Genomic DNA, 22,900 nt, shown 5'->3' with positions numbered 1-22,900 from the left:
TATACCTCCACCCCTCTGTGCCCTTTTGCTCTGGATATTAACAATCAGCACTCCTTCCGCTGTACTGACTACTTTTGCTAGACTTGTCCATTATTCTTTCTATGTGTCCTGTTGATCAGTCTGCTTCTCAGCCAGGACAGGATTTACTTCCGGAAGTAAAAGCCATACGTTTCCTTTGATCACATTATGTAATCACCTCTTTCATGAAGTTACTCCATCCACACTGAAGTACTTTGGTACTTTCTGAGATTGTGAAAGACATTATGGGTGATGCTGGATTGACAAGTATCTTACCCACCCTCTTGCCCCAAATCAAAAAGTATTTGGGTGGGACCTTGCACTTAGCTCTGGGGTGACTTGGTACTTGCCTGGCTTCCATATCAGTTCCCTTCTCTTGGGGGGGGGGGTGGTTCCATTGTGAGAAGGATTCTAGGAAGAGTCTGGGTCCAGAATTTAATATGCTGTATCTCAGAAAATTACCTGACAGTGGTGTGGGTGGGGAGAAGGCAAGGTGAAGGAAGAAACCCTTAGGCACAAAGCGAAGACAATGAACATTTGAGAGAATTGATAAAGTGATAGATTTCCCTGCATAAGGGAGAGCAGGACAATGGACACACCCTCACAATGAGAGCTAGGAGAGGCAGCAATGATATGAGGAGCACTCCTTCATATTGAGAGTAGGGGAGATGCAGAAACTTCTTCCTCCAATAAGCAAGTGTGCTGAGATCAACTTAAGCTTTTAATGGATAGATGTAGTTTGTTAGGATCATAAGTATTGTGGGGTTCAGGTGAATATATGGCAGTTAATTCATGGTCGATTTGCAACCTTCACTTTGATATAATACAGTTCAACCTGAATGAGTGGGCCAACAAATGGTAGGCAAGAGAAGGAAATGTACTTACATAGGAAGTTGGAGAGCCACAAGGGCTGGTCATAGTGGACAATAGCAACGCACACTGTGTTAAGGGCCACCAGGCCCAGGACAATCCAATAGAAGGCATGTGACTTGACCATGTGACGAATGGAGATGCGTAGCATGCGCTCCTTGCGGCGGAAGTAAGATGAACCCTCCAATAGCTTGGTGCTCTTAATGCTGGCCCTTGCCAGCGGAGACCCTGGATGAAACAAGAAGGAAATAACTTTAGAGTCAGAATTATATAGCACAGAAATTGGCCCTTCGACCCGACTTGTCTACGCTGTCCAATGTCATAGAGAAGTACAGCACAGAAATAGGCCTATCAGCCCATCAAGTCCATTCCGAAACCATTTAAACAGCCTATTCCCATCAATAATGGCTCTCCATATACCCATTCAAACTTCTCTTGAATGTTGAAATCGAGTTCGCATGGACCACATTTACTGGCAACTCATTTCACACTCTCACAACCCTCTGAGTGAATAAGTTTCCCATCATAGATAGGGTAAATGCTTGATTGCATTTACCTTATCTATATCTTGCATAATTTTGTATACCTCTGTCAAATCTCGCAATCTTCTACATTCTAAAGAATACAGTCTTAACCTATTCTATCTTTCCTTATAACTCAGGTCCTTCAGACCAGTATTATCTTCGTAAATTTTCTCTGTACTCTTTCAACCTTGTTTACATCTTTCCTGGAGGTAGGTGACCAAAATTGCACATAGTATTCCGAATTAGCCCCACAAATATCTTATACAACTTCAACATAACATCCCATCTTCTGTACTCAACCTATTGATTAATCAAGGCCAATGTGCCAAAAGCTTTCTTTACAACCCTATGTGACGCCACTTTCAACTAATTATGGACCTGTATTCTCAGATCACTTTGGTCTACCACACTCCTCAGTGCCCTACCGTTCACAGTGTAAGACCTACCCTACCAAAGTGCAAAACCTCACACTTGTCTGTATTACATTTCATCTGCCATTTTTCAGCCTATTATTCCAGCTATTGCAAATCCCTCTGCAAGCCATGATAGCCTTCCTCACTGTCCACTAAACCCCCAATCTTTGTTAATGTGATTAACTGGATCAAATTTGCTGATCCAGTTAACCACATTATTATCCTGATCATTGATATAGATGACAAACAACAAAGGACACAATACTGATCCCTGCGGCACACCACTAGTCACAGGCCTCCAGTCAGAGAGGCAATCATCGACTACCACTCTCTGGCTTCTCTCTCAAATCAAGTATCTTATCTAATTTACTATCTCATCCTGAATGCCAAGCGACTGAACCTTCTTGACCAGCCTCCCATGCGGGACCTTGTCAAATACCTTCCACGAAGACAACGTCAACTACAACGCCTTCATCCACTTCCCGGGTAACTTCCTCGAAAAACTCTAAGATTGGTTAGACATAGCCTACCATGCATGAAGCCAATCTGACTATTCTTAATCAGTCCATGTCTATCCAAATGCTTATCTATCTGGTCCTTTAACTTCCAATAACTTTCCCACAACTAATGACAGACTCGCTGGCCTACAATTTCCTGGTTTCTGTTTACAGCCTTTTTTAAACAGTGGAACCACACTGGCTATCCTCCAATCCTCTGGTACCTCTTTTGTTGCTGAGGATGTTTCAAATATCACTGCTAGGGTCCCGGCAATTTCTGCACTTGCCTCCCTTGGGGTCCAAGGGAACACCTTGTCAGGCCCTGGGGATTTATCCACCCTGATTTGCCTCAGGGTAGCAAACACCTCCTGTACAGGGTCCATGAAGTTAATGGCTCTTGCCTCACTTCTATAGACTCTGCATCAGTCTCCCGAGTAAATACAGATGCAAAAAACTTATTTATTAGATTAGATTCAACTTTATTTGCATTGTGCCGAGTACAGATACAAAGCCAATGAAATGCATCAGAAATGCAAAGAGTAGTGTTATTTACAAAATAACTGCGAATATGATCTCCCCCCTGTTTTGGCTCCATACCTGGATCACCATTTTGGTCTTCCAGAAGACCAGTTTTGTCCCTTGCAATCCTTTTGCTCTTAACATACCTGTTGAGTCCCTTGAGATTATCTTTCACCTTGTCTGCTAGAGCAACGTTCATTGTGTTCTCTTTCATTTCTTGTACTCCATAAGCACTTCATTTGTTCCTACTTGCCTTTACCTGCTATGCACCTCCTTGTTTTTTCTTAACCAGGGCCTCAATGTCTCTTGAAAACCAAGGGACTCTGCACTTGTTATCTTTACCTTTTATTCTCACAGGCAAATAGGAGCTTTGTACTCTCAACATTTCATTTTTGAAGGCCTCCCACCTTCAAAGTACTCCTCTGCCAGAAAACAGTCTGTCCCATCCACACTCACTAGATCATTTCTGATAGCATCAAACTCAGCCCTCCTCCAATTCTGAATCTTAACCAACAGACCATACCTATCTCTTTGCACATTTACTTTGAAGCTAAAGCCTATACCATATAGCACCTTTTTTTTTTATTAAACAGGGCCTCAATATCTCATGAAAACCAATGCTCCCTATGCTTGTTTTCTTTATTCTGACACATCTAGTACCTCTGGTACCTCTTCTGTTGCTAAGGATGCTTTAAATATCTCTGCTAGAGCCCCTGCAATTTCTGCACTTGCCTCCTGTAGGGTCCGAGGGAACACCTTGTTTGACCGTGGGAATTTATCCACCTTGATTTGCCTGATGGGGACTTCCGGTAGAGCTCATGGAGTGAAGTCGTGTTCTTGACTCGCTCCATTACCTCTGAGTTTTTTTCCTATGATCAGCTATATTTAAGCTAACCATTAAGGCATCGACTTTTATAATACTTTGAAACAAATTGTGTTTTTTTGATATTCGGATGTTTTTATGGTCTGCTATGTCTAAGAACGGGAAAAATGGGAAAGACGGCAAACCTCCGGTTAGACTGAAAGGTACCGATCTTCCTCCGACTGAACCACCGTTAACTTTGAAAGCTATATCGGATCTAATTCAAAGGGAAATTTCAACCTCTATAACGGAGCTGATTCGTGCGGAAATTTCAATTAATCTCCAGAAAATTGCCGATGCAATCGATGAAATGCAAACATCTATCACGGAACATCAGTCTGCTATATTTAATCTTCAAAAATCCACGCAACAAAATGAACTCAAGATGGGGAAAATTGAAGAAACAATTACTGTAATGAAGAAAAAACTTGACTTTCTGACTTTTAAAAACTCTGACTTAGAATCCAGAATGTGACGGCAGAATATTCGAATTATTGGTATTCGTGAAGCTGCTGAATCTGACAACCCTATAAAGTTTTTTTCTCAACTTTTAAAAGATTCATTTCCTACCGTATTTCCTTTATTGGATCGGGCGCACAGAGTTCCATCATATTCGTCTAAGTCAGATAAACCTCGACAAGTTATTCTACGATTTCATTACTTTCAAGACAAGGAGAAATTGCTTCGATTCGCTCGACCTAAAGGTTACATTGATTTTTCGGATCTTCATTTTCAGTTCGTGGAAGACTTCAGTAAACAGATTCGGGATCAACGTGTTCGTTACAGATCTGTGATGTCGGAACTCTACAAGATGGATTTAAAACCAGTGCTGCTTTACCCAGTGCGTTTAAGGATCCACACGCCTGACGGAGCTTTCCGTTTTTTTGATTCTCCGTTGGATGCCCAGAGTTACCTGGATCAATTTTCACCTTCAACATCTTAATCATAATTTTTAATTATCTCCGTTTGATCGGAGGCTGTTAATCTGTTGAGTTTAATTTTTTTTTGCTTTATATGGGCAAAAAAGTTTATTTTTGGTTAATTAATACGGTTGCCAAACTTTTTCTCAACTGCATCATTCCTTTCTTTTTCCCTGGGGACTCTGGGTGGTTAGTTCCTCAGCATCATTTCACGTATTTCCTTTGAGGCCTTAAACTTTGTAGTTTTCAAATGTACTTTTTGTAGTTTTTCCTAACTAGTCTATGTTAATTATCTCGTTTCTTTATTTTTGTTTAATCATAGGGTCTGTTGTTCGTTACAGTTTTCTTTATATTTACTGGCTTTTTCTTTGTATTATATTGTGTTTGTCTTTCTTTCTTTCTTTTTTTTTCTTTTTAAATCTTTTTATTGAGTAAGTATACAAAAAAGGTAAGCCATATAAACATTAATACAATGTTAAAGTATAATAAAATTCCAAAAGATAACAATACCAAAAAGAAAATACTACAAACAATGTAATTTAAGCATAAGAAACCAAGATAACATAATAGTATACTAGATTTTATATATATCAATGGAAAAAAAGAAAAAAAAAACCCCAAAAAAAACCCCACCGTGCAACTAACTAAAAGCAAAGCAAAGCAATGGGCTAACTTGAAACCAAACAGAGTTAAACTTAAAATCACGTCCTCAATCCCGACCTCCATTAAAACAGTGAAAAAAAACAAGAAGGGTAAATATTACATTAAATGAAAATATCGAATAAAAGGTCCCCAAATCTGTTCAAATTTAAATGAAGAATCATAAAGGTTACTTCTAATTTTCTCCAGATTCAAACATAAAATCGTCTGAGAAAACCAAAAAAAGGTAGTTGGAGCATTAAGCTCTTTCCAATGTTGTAAGATACATCTTTTCGCCATTAAAGTAAGAAATGCAATCATTCTACGGGCTGAAGGGGAAAGATTACTAGAAATTTTAGGTAGTCCAAAGATAGCAGTAATAGGGTGAGGAGAGATATCTATATTTAATACCTTAGAAATAATATTGAAAATATCTCTCCAAAAAGTTTCCAAAGTAGGGCAAGACCAAAACATATGAGTTAAAGAGGCTATCTGCCCCGAACATCTATCACAGAAAGGATTAATATGCGAGTAAAAACGCGCTAACTTATCTTTGGACATATGTGCTCTATGCACCACTTTAAATTGAATTAGGGAATGTTTAGCACAAATAGAAGAAGTATTAACTAATTGTAAAATCTGCCCCCAATCATCCACAGAAATGGTAAGCCCCAATTCCTGTTCCCAATCTACCCTAATCTTATCAAATGGAGCTTTCCTAAGTTTCATAATAATATTATAAATCATAGCCGATGCACCTTTCTGACATGGATTAAGGTTAATTATCGAATCTAAAATATATATAGGAGGAAGCATTGGAAAGGAAGAAAGTATAGTACTTAGGAAATTTCTAACTTGTAAATATCTAAAAAAATGTATTCTTGATAAGTTATATTTATTAGATAATTGTTCAAAAGACATAAGGGAACCATCTAAAAATAAATCCAAAAACCGTAAAATACCCTTAGTCTTCCAAGTTTGAAAAGCGCGATCCGTAAAAGAGGGAGGAAAAAATATGTTACCTAAAATAGGAATCGCTAACCCGAATTGATTAAGATCAAAAAATTTTCTGAATTGAAACCAAATACGCAAAGCATATTTAACGATCGGGTTAGAGACCTGCTTAAGGCATTTCGAATCAAAAGGAAGAGATGAACCTAAAATAGAACCAAGTGTATAACCCTGAACAGATTGTAATTCCAATGCTACCCATTTAGGAATAGATAGTATATCCCGGTCAAGTAACCAAAATTTCATATGTCGAATATTAATAGCCCAATAATAAAATCTAAAGTTAGGTAATGCTAAACCTCCATCTCTCTTAGCTTTCTGTAAATGTATTTTACCCAGTCTCGGATTCTTATTCTGCCAAATAAATGAAGAAATTTTAGAGTCGACTTTATCAAAAAAAGATTTAGGAACGAAAATTGCTAATGCCTGAAACACATATAAAAATTTTGGCAAAAAAAACATCTTAACTGCATTAATACGACCAATCAAAGTTAAATATAAGGGAAACCATTTAGATGAAAGTTGAGTAATATGGTCTATTAATGGTAAAAAGTTAGTCTTAAATAAATCTTTATGTTTACAAGTAATTTTAATCCCAAGATATGAAAGGTAATTATTAATCAATTTAAATGGAAATTTATAATATAAGGGAAGATGTTTATTAATCGGAAAAAGTTCACTCTTACTAAGATTTAATTTATAACCTGAGAAAAGACCAAATTGTGCTAATAACTCTAAAACAGCAGGAATAGATCTCTCAGGATTAGAAATATATAAAAGTAAATCATCAGCATAGAGTGATAATTTATGGGACTTTAATCCCCGAGTTATCCCAGTAATATTTGAAGATTCTCGAATAGCAATTGCAAGAGGTTCTAATGCAATATCAAATAATAGGGGACTAAGAGGACAGCCTTGTCGAGTACCACGAAAGAGAGGAAAAAAAGGTGAATTTAAAGAGTTAGTACGAACCGAGGCTAGAGGGGAGTGATATAACAGTTTAATCCAGGATATAAATTTCAAGCTAAAATTAAACATTTCAAGCACCTTAAATAAATAAGGCCATTCTACTCTATCAAAAGCTTTCTCGGCATCTAAAGAAATAACACACTCAGGAACATTTTGTGAGGGAGTATAAACGATATTTAACAATGTACGAATATTATAAAAAGAGTAACGACCTTTAATAAAACCCGTTTGGTCTTCCGAAATAATAGAAGGAAGTACTTTTTCTAGTCTATTTGCTAATAACTTAGAAAAAACTTTAGAATCAACATTTAATAAAGATATTGGTCTATAAGATGCACATTGAGCAGGGTCTTTATCCTTCTTTAGTATTAAAGAAATTGATGCTCTATTAAAAGATTCCGGAAGTTTACCAAGTTTCAAAGAAGCCTCAAAAACCTTATAGAGCCAAGGAATCAATAAAGAAGCAAAACATTTATAAAATTCAACAGTAAACCCATCAGGGCCAGGAGCTTTCCCCAGATTCATAGAAAAAATAACATTCTTAATCTCATTCATTGTAATGGAAGTATCTAATAAAGAAGACATATCTTAATTGTAAAAGAAGACATATCTTAATAACATATCTTGTTTGTCTTAATTGGTCTACTTTTTTTTATTCCTTAACTGTTTTATAACTTTAGCTGATTTTTTTATACTTACACTTTTTTGTAGTGAGCGTCTATCGGAAGTCATGGGGGTAGTCTTAGTGCTTGCTTCTTTCTGGCTGGTCTGCTTTAGATTTAGCTTTGGGGTCATGGGGTGGGGGGTGGTGGGAGGGGCTTCACTTTTTAGTTTTTTTCTTCTTGGGCTATTTACATTACTGAAGCATTGGTTGCGTTCTCCTTCCCGTTATCTCTTGTTTGTTCTGTTCCCTTTCCGGGTTCGTGGGTCAAACCTATTGTCAATCCTCTTTTTTGTGGGTTGACTTTAGGGTTTATGGAGTCTATTATTAATTTTGTCTCTTGGAATACTAACGGTCTTAATCATCCAATTAAAAGGAAAAAAGTTTTTAAAGTATTCCGGAGACTTAAAGCACATATTCTATTTTTACAAGAGACCCATGTGTGGAGGGGCGACAGACTACGTTTTTTTAAATTTTGGAAGGATGAACAGTTTCATTCGAACTCGAACATTAAGATTCGAGGTGTCTCTATTTTTATAGACCCCTCAGTTACTTTTGTACAACATGATATTATTTCTGATCCGAATGGTAGATTTTTATTGGTTAGTGGTCTACTCTTTAATAAAAAGGTAGTTTTCATTAACATTTATGCTCCCAATATGGACTGTCCGGAATTTTATAAATCACTACTTAATCTGTTCCCGAATTTGAATGAGTTTTCACTAATCTGGGGCGGAGATCTTAATACTTGTTATCTCCAGTTTTGGACCGTTCGGCTCCTTTACGGACCTTACTCAATAAATCTGCAACTTTGATTAACTCATTCCTCTCTGATTCTGGGTTGACGGACATTTGGCATTTTTTGCATCCTCAGGAAAAAATTTTTCTTTTTTTTCACATGTTCACCATTCCTATTCAAGAATTGATTATTTTTTTATTGACTCTCGTCTTATTTCTTCAGTGGTTAAATGTGATTATGACTCTGTAGCCATTTCAGATCATGCTCCACTTAAGCTTTCTATTAAAATTCAGGCCAATACACAAAATAATAGACAATGGCGTTTCAATTCGCTGTTGCTTCAGGACTCGGATTTTGTTAACCTTATGAATGAACAGATCGATCTTTTTCTTACAACCAACTATACAGAAGCTATTTCTATGAACATCCTTTGGGATACTTTTAAAGCTTATATTCGTGGTCAGATTATCTGGTATTCTGCTGCTTTGAGGAAGAAGCTGAAGCAGGGGGAGCTGGTTATTGTGGACAAGATTAAAGAAATTGATAAGAAATATGTTACAGCTCCCTCTGAGGAGCTGTATAAACAAAGAACTGAACTTCAAATGGAACACAGTTTATTACTTTCATCCTTCGTTGTAAATCAATTAAAGAAAACAAGAAGTGAATTTTATGTACATAGTGACAAAGTTGGTAAACTGTTGGCTAATCAGTTGAAGACTAATTATACTAAATTTCAAATTAATCAGATTTATAATCAAAATGATCAACTGATACTTGATAATGCTGAGATTAATCAAGCCTTTTTTGATTTTTATTCCTCCTTATATCAATCAGAGTCCTTACGAGACTCTAAATATATGAATGACTTTTTAGATAACCTAGAATTCCCTAAGATTTTACAGGATATATCCTCTATGCCAGATACTCCCATTACCACTGATGAGATTAAGCATGTTATCTTTTCTATGAACCTGGGGAAAGCTCCTGGCCCTGATGGGTTTACTGCGGAATTTTATAAATTTTTTGCACCTTCAGTAATCCCCTGGTTTTTTAGGGTTCTGGAGGCTTCATTAAAACTTGGTAAACTTCCCGAATCCTTCTATAGAGCGTCAATTTCTCTAATATTAAAGAAGGATAAAGATCCTGCTCAATGTGCATCTTATAGACCAATATCTTTATTAAATGTTGATTCTAAAATTTTTTCTAAATTATTAGCAAACAGATTAGAAAAAGCACTTCCTTATATTATTTCGGAAGATCAAACGGGTTTTATTAAAGGTCGTTACTCTTTCTATAACATTCGCACACTCTTAAATATTGTCTATACTCCTTCACAAAATGTTCCTGAGTGCGTTATTTCTTTAGATGCTGAAAAAGCCTTTGACAGAGTAGAATGGCTTTACTTATTTAAGGTGCTCGAAATGTTTAATTTTAGCTTGAAATTTATATCCTGGATTAAATTGTTATATCATTCTCCTATGGCCTCAATTCGTACTAACTCTTTAAGTTCACCCTTTTTTCCTCTTTCTCGAGTTACTAGACAAGATTGTCCTCTTAGTCCTTTATTATTTGACATTGCATTAGAATCTCTTGCAATTGCTATTTGAGAATCTCCAAATATTATTGGGATAACTTGGGGCTTAAAGTCTCATAAAGTATCACTTTATGCTGATGACTTACTTTTATATATTTCTAATCCTCAAAAAGCTATCCCTGCTGCTTTAGATTTATTAGCACAATTTAGTCTCTTTTCCGGTTACAAGTTAAATCTCAGTAAGAGTGAACTTTTCCCAATTAATAAGCAACTTCCCTTGTATCATAACCTTCCGTTTAAACTGATTAATAATTATTTTTCATATCTTGGGATTAAAATTACTTGTAAACACAAAGATCTATTTAAGACTAATTTTTTACCCTTAATTGATCATATTACTCAACTTTCATTTAAATGGTCTCCATTATATTTAACTTTGATCGATCGTATTAATGCAGTTAAGATGTTTATTCTGCCAAAATTTTTATATATATTTCAGGCATTACTGATTTTTGTTCCAAAATCTTTTTTTGATAAAGTTGACTCTAAAATCTCTTCATTTATTTGGCAAAATAAAAACCCGAGACTGGGTAAAATACATTTACAGAAAGCTAAGAGAGATGGAAGTTTAGCATTACCTAACTTAGATTCTATTATTGGGCAATTAATATTCGACACATGAAATTTTGGTTACTTGACCAGGATACACTATCCATTCCTAAATGGGTAGCATTGGAATTACAATCTACTCAAGGTTATGCACTTGGCTCTATTTTAGGTTCTTCTCCTCCTTTTGATTTGAAACGTTACAAACAGGTCTGTAACCCGATAGTTAAATATACCTTACGTATTTGGTTTCAATTCAGAAAATTTTTTGATCTTAACCAATTTGGGCTAGCGATCCCTATTTTAGGTAACATATTTTTTCCTCCCTCTTTCACGGATCGTGCTTTTCAAATTTGGAAGACTAAGGGTATTTCACGGTTTTTGGATTTATTTTTAAATGGTTCCCTTATGTCTTTTGAACAATTATCTAATAAATATAGTTTACCAAGAATACATTTTTTTAGATATCTCCAAGTTAGAAATTTCCTAAGTACTATACTTTCTTCCTTTCCAATGCTCCCTCCTACATATACTTTAGATACTATAATTAACCTTAATCCATGTCAGAAAGGTGCAACGGCTATTATTTATAATATTATTATGAAACTTAGGAAAGCCCCATTTGATAAGATTAGGTCAGATTGGGAACAGGAATTGGGTTTTATTCTTTCGGCGGATGACTGGGTGCAGATTTTACAATTAGTCAATACTTCCTCTATCTGTGCTAAACATTCCCTAATTCAATTTAAAGTTGTCCATAGAGCACATATGTCCAAAGATAAATTAGCTCGTTTCTATTCTCATATTAATCCTTTTTGTGATAGATGTCAGGGGCAGATAGCCTCTTTAACTCATATGTTTTGGTCCTGTCCTACTCTGGAAACTTTTTGGAGAGACATTTTTAATATTATCTCAAAGGTATTGAATATAGATATCTCTCCTCATCCTATTACTGCTATCTTTGGATTACCTAAAATTTCCAGTAATCTTTCTCCTTCAGCCCGTAGAATGATTGCATTTCTTACTTTAATGGCGAATAGATGTATTTTACAACATTGGAAAGAGACTAATGCTCCAACTACGTTTTTTTGGTTTTCTCAGACGATATTATGTTTAAATTTGGAGAAAATTAGAAGTAATCTTTATGATTCTTCAGTTAAATTCGATCAGATCTGGAGATCTTTTATTCAACATTTTCATTTAATGTAATTTTTTTTCTCTCGGTCTATATTTATATTCCCTTCTTTTTTTTTTAAACTGTTATTAATGGAGGTCGGGTTTGAGGACGTGATTTTAAGTACTTTAACTCTACTTGTTTCCGAGATAGCTCATTGCTTTGCTTTGCTTTTAGTTTAGTTGCACGGTGGGTTTTTTTGGGGTTTTTTTTTTTCTTTTTCTATTGATATATATAAAAATTGGTATACTATTATATTACCTTGTTATTTTATGTTTAAATTGCACTGTTTGTATTAATTTTTTTCTGTATTAATATTTCCTGTAATATATTATATTCTAACAGTGTATTAGTGCCTATATGGCTTACCTTCTGTGTACTTATTCAATAAAAAGATTTAAAAAGAAGGATTTGCCTGATAAGGTGTACTTAGGAAGTAGGAGGCCTTCAAAAGCGAAATTTTGAGAGTGCAAAGCTTGTATGTGTCTATAACAATAAAAGGTAAAGATAACAGGTTGCGAAGGAGGGAAATTATTCTTGACACGCTAATGGGAGCACAAATATCTTGGACCATTGCGATAAAGTTATAGCAAGTTGTAGGAGATTGAAGAAACAATAAGGGGCAAGAGGATGGATGGCTGAGAATGGGAGTTGATATTTAAAGCTCACGTGCTGCTGAACAAGGTGTCAATGTATAGGGTAGATAAATTAATGGGCTTGATATGTTTCAATAAAGTGGGGGCAGTCAGCCTGGAGTATTCGACTCAGAGACAACAAAATTAAAATTTTTATTGGTTAACATTGCAGTGTAAACAAATTTGTGTATGACTTGTCATTATTAGTTATCAATGAGTTCAAGAATCAAGATTTTCATAGTCATAGTCATAGTCATACTTTATACTGATCCCGGGGGAAATTGGTTTTCATTACAGTTGCACCATAAATAATAAATAGTAATAGAACCATAAGTAGTTAAATAGTAATATGTAAATTATGCCAGTAAATTCTGAAATAAGTCCAGGACCAGCCTATTGGCTCAGGGTGTCTGACCCTCCAAGGGAGGAGTTGTAAAGTTTGATGGCCACAGGCAGGAATGACTTCCTATGACGCTCTGTGTTGCATCTCGGTGGAATGAGTCTCTGGCTGAATGTACTCCTGTGCCCAACCAGTACATTATGTAGTGGATGGGAGACATTGACCAAGATGGCATGCAATTAGACTGCATCCTCTTTTCAGACACCACCGTGAGAGAGTCCAGTTCCATCCCCACAACATCACTGGCCTTACGAATGAGTTTGTTGATTCTGTTAGTGTCTGCTACCCTTAGCCTGCTGCCCCAGCACACAACAGCAAACATGATTGCACTGGCCACCACAAGTTATGTACCAGCTTGAAAACTCTGGTTTGACCACACATAAAGTATTGCATTCAATTCTGGTCACTGCATTGTCAAAAGGATGTGGAGGCTTTGGAGAGGGTACAGAAGAGGTTTACCAGGAAGCTGTCTGGATTAGAGAGAAGGTGGCCAAAATTGGGTTGTTTTCTTTGGAGTGGCACAGGCTGATGGGAGGCCTGATGGAGGGTGATAAGATTAGATATGTATATAATGGCTACTTTTTTTTAGGTACACACGCTCGTTTTGCAAATATGTGATCAGCCAATCATGTGGCAGCAATTCAATTCATAAAAATATGCAGATTTGGTCAAGAGGTATAGTTGTTGCTCAGACCAAACATCAGAATGGAGAAAAAATATGATATAAATTATGTTGACCATGGAATGACTGTTGGTGCCAGATGAGGTAGCTTGGGTATCTCAAACTGCTGATCTCCTAGGATTTTCTTGTATTACAGACTCTAGAATTTACAGAGAATGGTGTGAAAAATAAAAAAATCATCTGGTAAGCAGCAGTTTTGTGGAATGAAAAAAAAATTCTTAATGAGAGAGATCAGACGAGAATGGCCAGACTGGTTCAAGCTGACAGGAAGGTGACAGTAACTTAAATAAACACGCTTTACAACAGTGGTATGCAGAAGAGTATCTCTGAACGCACAACGTATCGAACCTTGAAGTGGATAGGCAACAGCAGCAGAAGATCATGAACATGCACTCATTAGCCACTTCATTAAGTACATGAGGTACCACCGAATACAGATAGACAGCTGGTGTCTTTTTCCCAGGGTTGGTATATCTAATAATAGAGGGTAGACACTTAAGGTAAGAGGGGTTAACATGAAAGGAGATTTGTGGGTGAGTGGTAGGGGCCTGGAATGTGCTGTGGTGGAGGCAAATGCAACAGAGGTGCTTAAGTGGCTCTTCCGTTGGCATATGGATGTGCAAAGAAATGAGGGATATGGACTTTGTGTAGGCTGAAAGGATTAGTTTAGCAAATTAAGTACTTGTTCAATTAGTTTGGCACAACTTTGTTGGCTGAAAGGCCTGTTCCCCTGATGTACTGTTGCCTTGTGATGGGTGAAGGTAGAATACTCACACCAGGATCTGACAGGTCACTAAAGAAGGTGATTTAGAAGTAGGCTTAGGGCAGGGGCCGAGGAACAATGGGCCAATATTCTCTTGGTTCACAAGGAGAAATTCCAGTCCATAAGCAATGGGAGCAAGTGAAAAACGGTGAGTTCCAACTTGGTGTCAGATATCATAGAAAACTTGCAACTTATGTCGCCAACTGGCTCACTGTATCTTTGCCGGTCATAATCAAGGTTTCCAGTGTAACCAGTGGCTTCATGGTTTGCAGTCATAGCCCATCCAGGGGCTGTGGAAATGTGATGAAATTTCTGCCTCCATCATCCTTTCAGGTAGTGGATTCCAGACCCCTGCAACTCTACAGCCGAAGAACTTACTCACCTCCCACCCGCTCCCATCAGTTACTTGAAACCCATGTGGCCTAGCTTTTGATTATACCACCAAGGGAAAAAGATCTTTCCCATTTAGAATATTGACATTCTTTATAACTTCACACAGCTCAGTAATGTTTTCACTTAGTCTTCTCTGTTGCAAAGAAAGAACCCCAGCCTATCCAATCTTTCCTGATTGCTACAATTTAGCAGTCCTGGCAATATCCTCATTAATCTCCCTTGTACTTCTGCAAATCAAAGGCATCTTTCTAGGTAGGTAGTGATGAGAAACTGCTCAAGATTTCATTTAACTCGTATCTCTGCTGATACCCTCTCTGGTCTTTTATGCTGTGCCTTAGCTAAAAAAGAACATCCTGTGTGTCTTTTAACTATCTCACTGACTTGCCCTGTTGCCTTTATCTGTGTGTTGGCATATGTTCCAATGTTCCTTGGAGTACAGTAAAGGACAGGGCTCTGGATGATGTTGTAGAACAGAGAGACCTAGGCATACATGTGCATAGTTCCCAGAAAGTGGGGACATTAGGTAGAGAGGGTGATGAAGGAGACATGTGGCACACCTATCATTGTCAGTCTGGGCAGGAGTACAAGACTTGGAATGTCAAGTTGCAAATATAAATGTCGTTAGTGAGACCATACTTGGAAAACTGTGCACAGCTCTGGTCGCCCAGCTTTAGGATGGATGTCAGTAGACTGCAAAGGGTGCAGAAAAAATTCCCAAGGATGTTATTAGGACGAGAGTGCTCGAGTTGTAAGAAGACACTGTGCAGGTCGGATCATTTCTCTGAAGCATAGGAGGTTCAGTGGTAACCTTAGAGAGGGCAAGTCTCTTTCCCAAGGATAGGTATGAGTTTGGTGAGTATATGGAATGTGCTGTCAAAAGTGGTGGGTAAGGAGGTATATTTACAACATTTAAAAGATTTATACAAGCACAAGTACTAAACGAGTGCCTTGTGTTGGTATTCATGAAGGAGAACAACATGGGAGATAGTAAGAGCAGTGTGGGTTAGGTTTAAGCCAGGGCATTTTGATATCAAGAAGGAAGCAGTACTGGATCTCTTAAAGAATAGGGAACAGAGAGAGGCAAGAGATGGGTCCTTCACCATGATCTTCATGCCCTCTCTAGCCACAAAGTCCTGGAAGAGTGGAGAGTAGCTAATGTTGTTCCTTTGTTTAAGAAGGAAAATGGAGGTTATTTTGCCTGAAGGTCTGAGACCAGTGGAGTTCAGACATGATCAGCCATTGTAACTCCTTTGTTTGTGATGTATATATAAATGACTTAACAAAAGTGTAGATGGGTTAGTTTGTAAATTTGTAGATAATGCAAAAATTGGTGTCACTGTGGATAACACAGAACATCATTAAAGGATATTACACGGTATAGATCAATTACAATTATGGGCAGAGAAATAGCAGATGGAGTTTTATTTGGGCAAGTGCAAACTGCTGCACTTTGGGAAGTCAAATCTAAGGGGAATTTATACAATTAATGCAGGACCCTGAACAAAGGGATCTTGTGTTCCAGTCCTCACCTCCTCGAAAGTGGCACCACAAGTAAGTAGAAAGGATTAGATAGGATCAGCTCCAAAAGCAGACTTTGGTTGTTTTCTCTGGAGCATTGTATGTTGAGGGGAGACACGACTGAAGTTTGTAAATCTGTGAGGGGCATAGATAGGGTTGACATTTTTTTCCCCAGAGAAGAAATACTGAATACTAGAGGGCATAGTTTTGAGCTGAGAGGCAGAAAATTTAAAGGGGATATGCAGGCTAGATTTGATTTATTTTTTCCTATTTAAACACACAGAAGATGGTGGGTGTCTGGAATAAGCTATCAGGGGTGGTAACAGTGACAGGAGATAGGATAATGGAGTTCAAAAGGATTTTAGACAGCCACGTGAATGGAGGGGTATGGATGATTTGCAGGCAGAACAGATTAGATTGATTTGCCATCCTGTTTAGCATACACACCGTGGGCTGAAGACCCTGTTCCTGTGCTGTACTGTTCTATATTCTATGTTCTAGTTGAAACACCATGTTACAGCTGTGTAGGCCATTGGTAAGTCCTTACATAGAATATGTTATGCAGTTCTGGTCGCCATACTTTAGGAAGGATGTGAGTACACTAGAGAGGGTGTTGGAAGATTTCACACAGATGTTGCTGGGACTGAAGGGCTTGAGTTGTACGGAGAAACAGGATAGGCTGGGGCTGTTATCCTTGGAGCATAAGAAGCTTAAGAGTGACTTTATAGAAGTTGGGGAGGGTCTAAAACGAGAGGGCATAGATTTAGTGTGAGAGGGAAAGACATGAAAAGAGGACAAACAACCTTTTCATATAGGGAGTGATGGGTACTGTGTGTGCAATACACTGCCAGAGGAAGTAGTGGACATGGGTACAATTACAATATTTAAAAGACATTTGGACAGGTGCATGGACTGGAAAAGTTTAGAGGGAAATGCACTAAATGCAGGCTTTTCACTGTATTTCAGTACATTACAATAATAAACCAGTATCAAATAAATTTTATTTCATTGAGATGCAGTACAGCGAAGACCGTTCTGGCCTTTCGAGCCGTGCCACCTAGCAATCCCTGAGTTAACCCTAGCCTAATCACAGGACAATTTACAATGACCAATTAACCTACCAACTGGTACGTCTTTGGACGTGGGTAGAAACCAGAGCATCTGGAGGAAAACCACGCAGTCATGGGGAGAACGTAGAACATGGAGAGGATATTGATGGGCTCACAGAGCGCATCACTGATTACATCAACTTCTGTGTGGACTGCAATGTTCCGACAAGAACTGTCCTTTGTTATTCAAATAACAAGCCATGGGTGACAAAGGACATTAAGGACATCCTGAACGCTAAGAAGAGGGCGTTTAGAGATGGAAATAGGGAGGAGCTGAAGGCAATACAGAGGGACCTGAAAGCTAGGATCAGGGAGATTAAAGACAGGTACAGGAGGAAGCTTGAGTGGAAACTCCAGCAGAACAACATGAGAGAGGTCTGGAGGGGGATGAGGACCATCACTGGGTTCCAGCAAACTAGCAACAGAGGAGCTGAAGGCAGTGTGGACAGGGCCAATGAACTTAACCTGCTCTTTAACAGATTTGACATTGTGGCCCCTGCCCATCCCCCACATGAGCCATCTGTTGTCGGCCCCCAACCAACACATATTCCACTCTCCCCTCCTACCCCTCCTCACAGTCCCCCACCCTGCTCTCATGACTATACCCCTTCCCCACACGAAACCGCCACAGTGGGCTTCACAGCTGAACAGGTGAGAAGACAGCTGAAACGTCTCAACCCAAGCAAGGCTACAGGACCGGATGGTGTCAGTACCAGGGTGCTCAAAGCCTGTACCCCTCAGCTATGTGGAGTACTTCGCCATGTATTCAACATGAGCCTGAGGCTCTAGAGGGTTCCTGTACTGTGGAAGACATCCTGCCTCGTCCCTGTACCGAAGACGCCGCGCCCCAGCGGCCTCAATGACTACAGACCGGTGACATTGATCTCCCACATCATGAAGACCCTGGAGAGACTTGTTCTGGAGCTGCTCCAGCCAATGGTGAGGCCACACTTAGATCCCCTCCAGTTCGCCTACCAGCCCCGACTAGGAGTTCAGGATGCCATAGTCTACCTGCTGAACCATGTCTACGACCACCTGGACAAGCCAGCGAGCACTGTGAGGGTCATGTTTTTTGACTTCTCCAGTGCGTTCAACACCATCCGCCCTGCTCTGCTGGGGGAGAAGCTGACAGCGATGCAGGTGGATGCTTCCCTGGTATCATGGATTCTTGATTACCTGACTGACAGACCACAGTACGTGTGCTTGCAACACTGTGTGTCCGACAGAGAGATCAGCAGCACTGGGGCTCCACAGGGGACTGTCTTGTCTCCCTTTCTCTTCACCATTTACATCTCGGACTTCAACTACTGCACAGAGTCTTGACATCTTCAGAAGTTTTCGGATGACTCTGCCATAGTTGGATGCATCAGCAAGTGAGATGAGGCTGAGTACAGGGCTACGGTAGGAAACTTTGTCACGTGGTGTGAGCAGAATTATCTGCAGCTTAATGTGATAAAGACTAAGGAGCTGGTGGTAGACCTGAGGAGAGCTAAGGTACCGGTGACCCCTGTTTCCATCCAGGGGGGTCAGTGTGGACATGGTGGAGGATTACAAATACCTGGGGATATGAATTGACAATAAACTGGACTGGTCAAAGAACACTGAGGCTGTCTACAAGAAGGGTCAGAGTCGTCCCTATTTCCTGAGGAGACTGGGGTCCTTTAACATCTGCCGGACGATGCTGAGGATGTTCTACAAGTCTGTGGTGGCCAGTGCTATCATGTTTGCTGTTGTGTGCTGGGGCAGAAGGCTGAGGGCAGCACACCAACAGAATCAACAAACTCATTTGTAAGGCCAGTGATGTTGTGGGGATGGAACTGGACTCTCTGACAGTGGTGTCTGAAAAGAGGATGCTGTCTAAGTTGCATGCCATCTTGGTCAATGTCTCCCATCCACTACATAATGTACAGGGTGGGCACAGGAGTACATTCAGTCAGAGACTCATTCCACTGAGATGCAGCACAGAGCGTCATAGGAAGTCATTCCTGCCTGTGGCCATCAAACTTTACAACTCCTCCCTCGGAGGGTCAGACACTCTGAGCCAATAGGCTGGTCCTGGACTTATTTCATAATTTACTGGCATAATTTACATATTACTATTTAACTATTTATGGTTCTATTACTATTTATAATTTATGGTGCAACTGTAACGAAAACCAATTTCCTCCGGGATCAATAAAGTATGACTATGACTATGACTAACTCCTTACAGGCAGTGGCAGGAACTGAACCTGGGTCACCGGCACTGAATAGCTTTGTGCTAACCGCTGCACTACTGTGATGCTCTGTGAGGTAACTGGGGTCCTGGTGTGTTTAATTAGGCTTAAGGGCTGTTGTTCCTTACAGTACAATTCTGTTTCCATCAAGCAACATACATCAAAGTTGCTGGTGAACGCAGCAGGCCAAGCAGCATCTATAGGAAGAGGCGCAGTCGACGTTTCCTATAGATGCTGCTTGGCCTGCTGCGTTCACCAGCAACTTTGATGTATGTTGCTTGAATTTCCAGCATTTGCAGAATTCCTGTTGTTTCTGTTTCCATCAATCTCATTTAAGGAAGAGTGAGACTCACCCACAGAAGATATTTCAGTGTAGTGATCATCACTTGACTCTGTGTGGATCATATCCATTCGGCCTTTTTTGATTGTTGCTCTTCTAAGGACTGAAAACAAAGAATTTATTGATCTCAGACAAAGTCTGTACCTCCCAAATACAGAAATCTATTAATTGTCAATGATGAAAATGCAAAGTGTTCAAGAGAACAGTGTGAGAGGAGAGGCAACATCCAAACTTAAATGAATGAAGGTTCACTCACTCTGTGGTCTCATGAAAGCACAGGATGAGGTGTAAAGAGGTAACTACGTACCTGCTCAATACTGCCTTTCCAATCCAGATGAAAGGTCTCGACCCAAAATGCCGACTGTCCATTTCCCTCCATAGATCCTGCCTGACCCACTGAACTCAGCAGCATGTTAAGTGCTACTCCTTTTCTCATCTGGTTTGTTTCCTGCCCAATAACTCTATTTTCCTCCTTTCCCTGGTCTCCCTGAAGTGAGGATCTGGCAGGGTAATGGGGATATCAGTAAGCCTCTAGAGATAGTCCTGATGTGTGCTGGAAGTGAAAAAGGTCCTGATGTAGGTTTGGATAGATGACACCATATTGGAGATGGGATATGACTGTATGGCTAGGCAGAGCTCAAGCGCTATCTGTAAATTTGCCAATGCCACAATGATGTTGGCAGAATTTCAGATGGTGACAAGGCGTACAGGAGTGAGATAGATCAGCTGGTTAAGTGGTGTTGCACCAACAACCTTGCACTCAACATCAGTAAGAGCAAGGAACTCATCGTGGACTTCAGGAAGAGGAAATTGAGGGAACACACACCAATCCTCATTGAGGGATTAGCGATGGAAATGGTGAACAATTTCAAGTTCCTGGGTATCAACTTCCCTGAAGATCTTGGGCCCAACATATTGATGCAATAACAAAGAAGGCATGACGGTGGCTGCATTTCATCACCAAAGACTCTCGCAAATTTTTACAGATGTATGGTAGAGATCGTTCTAACTGGTTGCATCACCATCTTATATGAAGGAGCTACTGCACAGGATTGGAAAAAGCTGCAGAAAATGTAAACTCAGCCAGCTCCCCAGCACTGAGGTCATCTTCAAAAGGTGCTGCCTCATAAAGGTAGCACCTAACATTAAGGACCCCTATAACCTAGGACATGCCCTCTTCTCTTTGCTACCATTAAGGAGATGGTACAGGAGTCTGAAGATCCACATTCAATGTTTCAAGAACAGCTTCTTCTCTTCTGCCATCAGATTTATGAATGGACAATAAACCCATGTACACTGACTCAGGGGTGCCCAACCTTTTTTGCACCGCGGACTGGTTTAATATTGACAATATTTTTGCGGACCGGCCGACCGGGGAGGGTGTTCAAGTGGGGTTAAATTCACCTCAACATGTCTTTTACAGTTAGGATTGCCAACTTTCTCACTCCCAAATAAGGGACAAAAGCAGCAGTCAAATCCCGGGACACTTGTATTTACCCCAAGAAAGACTACAATGACCATGAAGCCTTGCGCGAATGGACAAGGGAGTTGCGTAGGGAGCGATCCCTGTGGAATGCAGAGGGGGGGGGGAGGGAAAGATGTGCTTAGTGGTGGGATCCCGTTGGAGGTGGCGGAAGTTACGGAGAATAATATGTTGGACCCGGAGGCTGGTGGGGTGGTAGGTGAGGACCAGGGGAACCCTATTCCTAGTGGGGTGGCGGGAGGATGGAGTGAGAGCAGATGTACGTGAAATGGGGGAGATGCGTTTAAGAGCAGAGTTGATAGTGGAGGAAGGGAAGCCCCTTTCTTTAAAAAAGGAAGACATCTCCCTCGTCCTAGAATGAAAAGCCTCATCCTGAGAGCAGATGCGGCGGAGACGGAGGAATTGCGAGAAGGGGATGGCGTTTTTGCAAGAGACAGGGTGAGAAAAGGAATAGTCCAGATAGCTGTGAGAGTCAGTAGGCTTATAGTAGACATCAGTGGATAAGCTGTCTCCAGAGACAGAGACAGAAAGATCTAGAAAGGGGAGGGAGGTGTCGGAAATGGACCAGGTAAACTTGAGAGCAGGGTGAAAGTTGGAGGCAAAGTTAATAAAGTCAACGAGTTCTGCATGCGTGCAGGAAGCAGCGCCAATGCAGTCGTCGATGCAGCGAAGGAAAAGTGGGGGACAGATACCAGAATAGGCACAGAACATAGATTGTTCCACAAACCCAACAAAAAGGCAGGCATAGCTAGGACCCATACGGGTGCCCATAGCTACACCTTTAGTTTGGAGGAAGTGGGAGGAGCCAAAGGAGAAATTATTTAGAGTAAGGACTAATTCCGCTAGACGGAGCAGAGTGGTGGTGGAGGGGAACTGATTAGGTGTGGAATCCAAAAAGAAGCGTAGAGCTTTGAGACCTTCCTGATGGGGGATGGAAGTATATAGGGACTGGACATCCACGGTGAAAATAAAGCGGTGGGGGCCAGGGAACTTAAAATCATCGAAAAGTTTAAGAGCGTGAGAAGTGTCACGAACATAGGTCGGAAGGGATTGAACAAGGGGGGATAAAACCGTGTCGAGGTATGCAGAAACCAGTTCGGTGGGGCAGGAGCAAGCTGAGACAATAGGTCGGCCAGGACAGGCAGGTTTGTGGATCTTGGGTAGGAGGTAGAAACGGGAAGTGCGAGGTGTGGGAACTGTAAGGTTGGTAGCAGTGGATGGGAGATCCTCTGAGCGGATAAAGTCGGTGATGGTGTGGGAGACAATGGCCTGGTGCTCCTTAGTGGGGTCACGATCGAGGGGTAAATAAGAGGAGGTATCCGCGAGTTGTCGCTGTGAGTTATTATATCATATCATTCCTGCTTTTACTATATGTTAGTGTTATTTTAGGTTCCATGTGTTATTT

At 39.9% G+C, this 22,900-nt stretch overlaps 1 protein-coding gene across 1 annotated transcript in view; it reads right to left on the bottom strand.

Moving 5' to 3' along the window:
* LOC134354620 (probable voltage-dependent R-type calcium channel subunit alpha-1E) overlaps positions 1-22,900 on the bottom strand; it is a 484,959-nt gene that overhangs the window by 270,603 nt on the left and 191,456 nt on the right. The window contains exons 9-10 of the mRNA XM_063063634.1: positions 20,026-20,115; positions 904-1,116 (exon numbers count right to left, since the gene is read on the bottom strand). Of these exons, the coding sequence (XP_062919704.1) occupies positions 904-1,116; positions 20,026-20,115 (303 nt within the window). The remainder of the gene's footprint in view (positions 1-903; positions 1,117-20,025; positions 20,116-22,900) is intronic.

The sequence above is a fragment of the Mobula hypostoma genome, chromosome 12, assembly GCF_963921235.1.
Source record: "Mobula hypostoma chromosome 12, sMobHyp1.1, whole genome shotgun sequence".
Classification (NCBI taxonomy): domain Eukaryota; kingdom Metazoa; phylum Chordata; class Chondrichthyes; order Myliobatiformes; family Myliobatidae; genus Mobula; species Mobula hypostoma.
The sequence above is the reverse complement of the archived record's forward strand: the minus strand, read 5'-3'. Positions and strand labels throughout refer to the sequence as shown.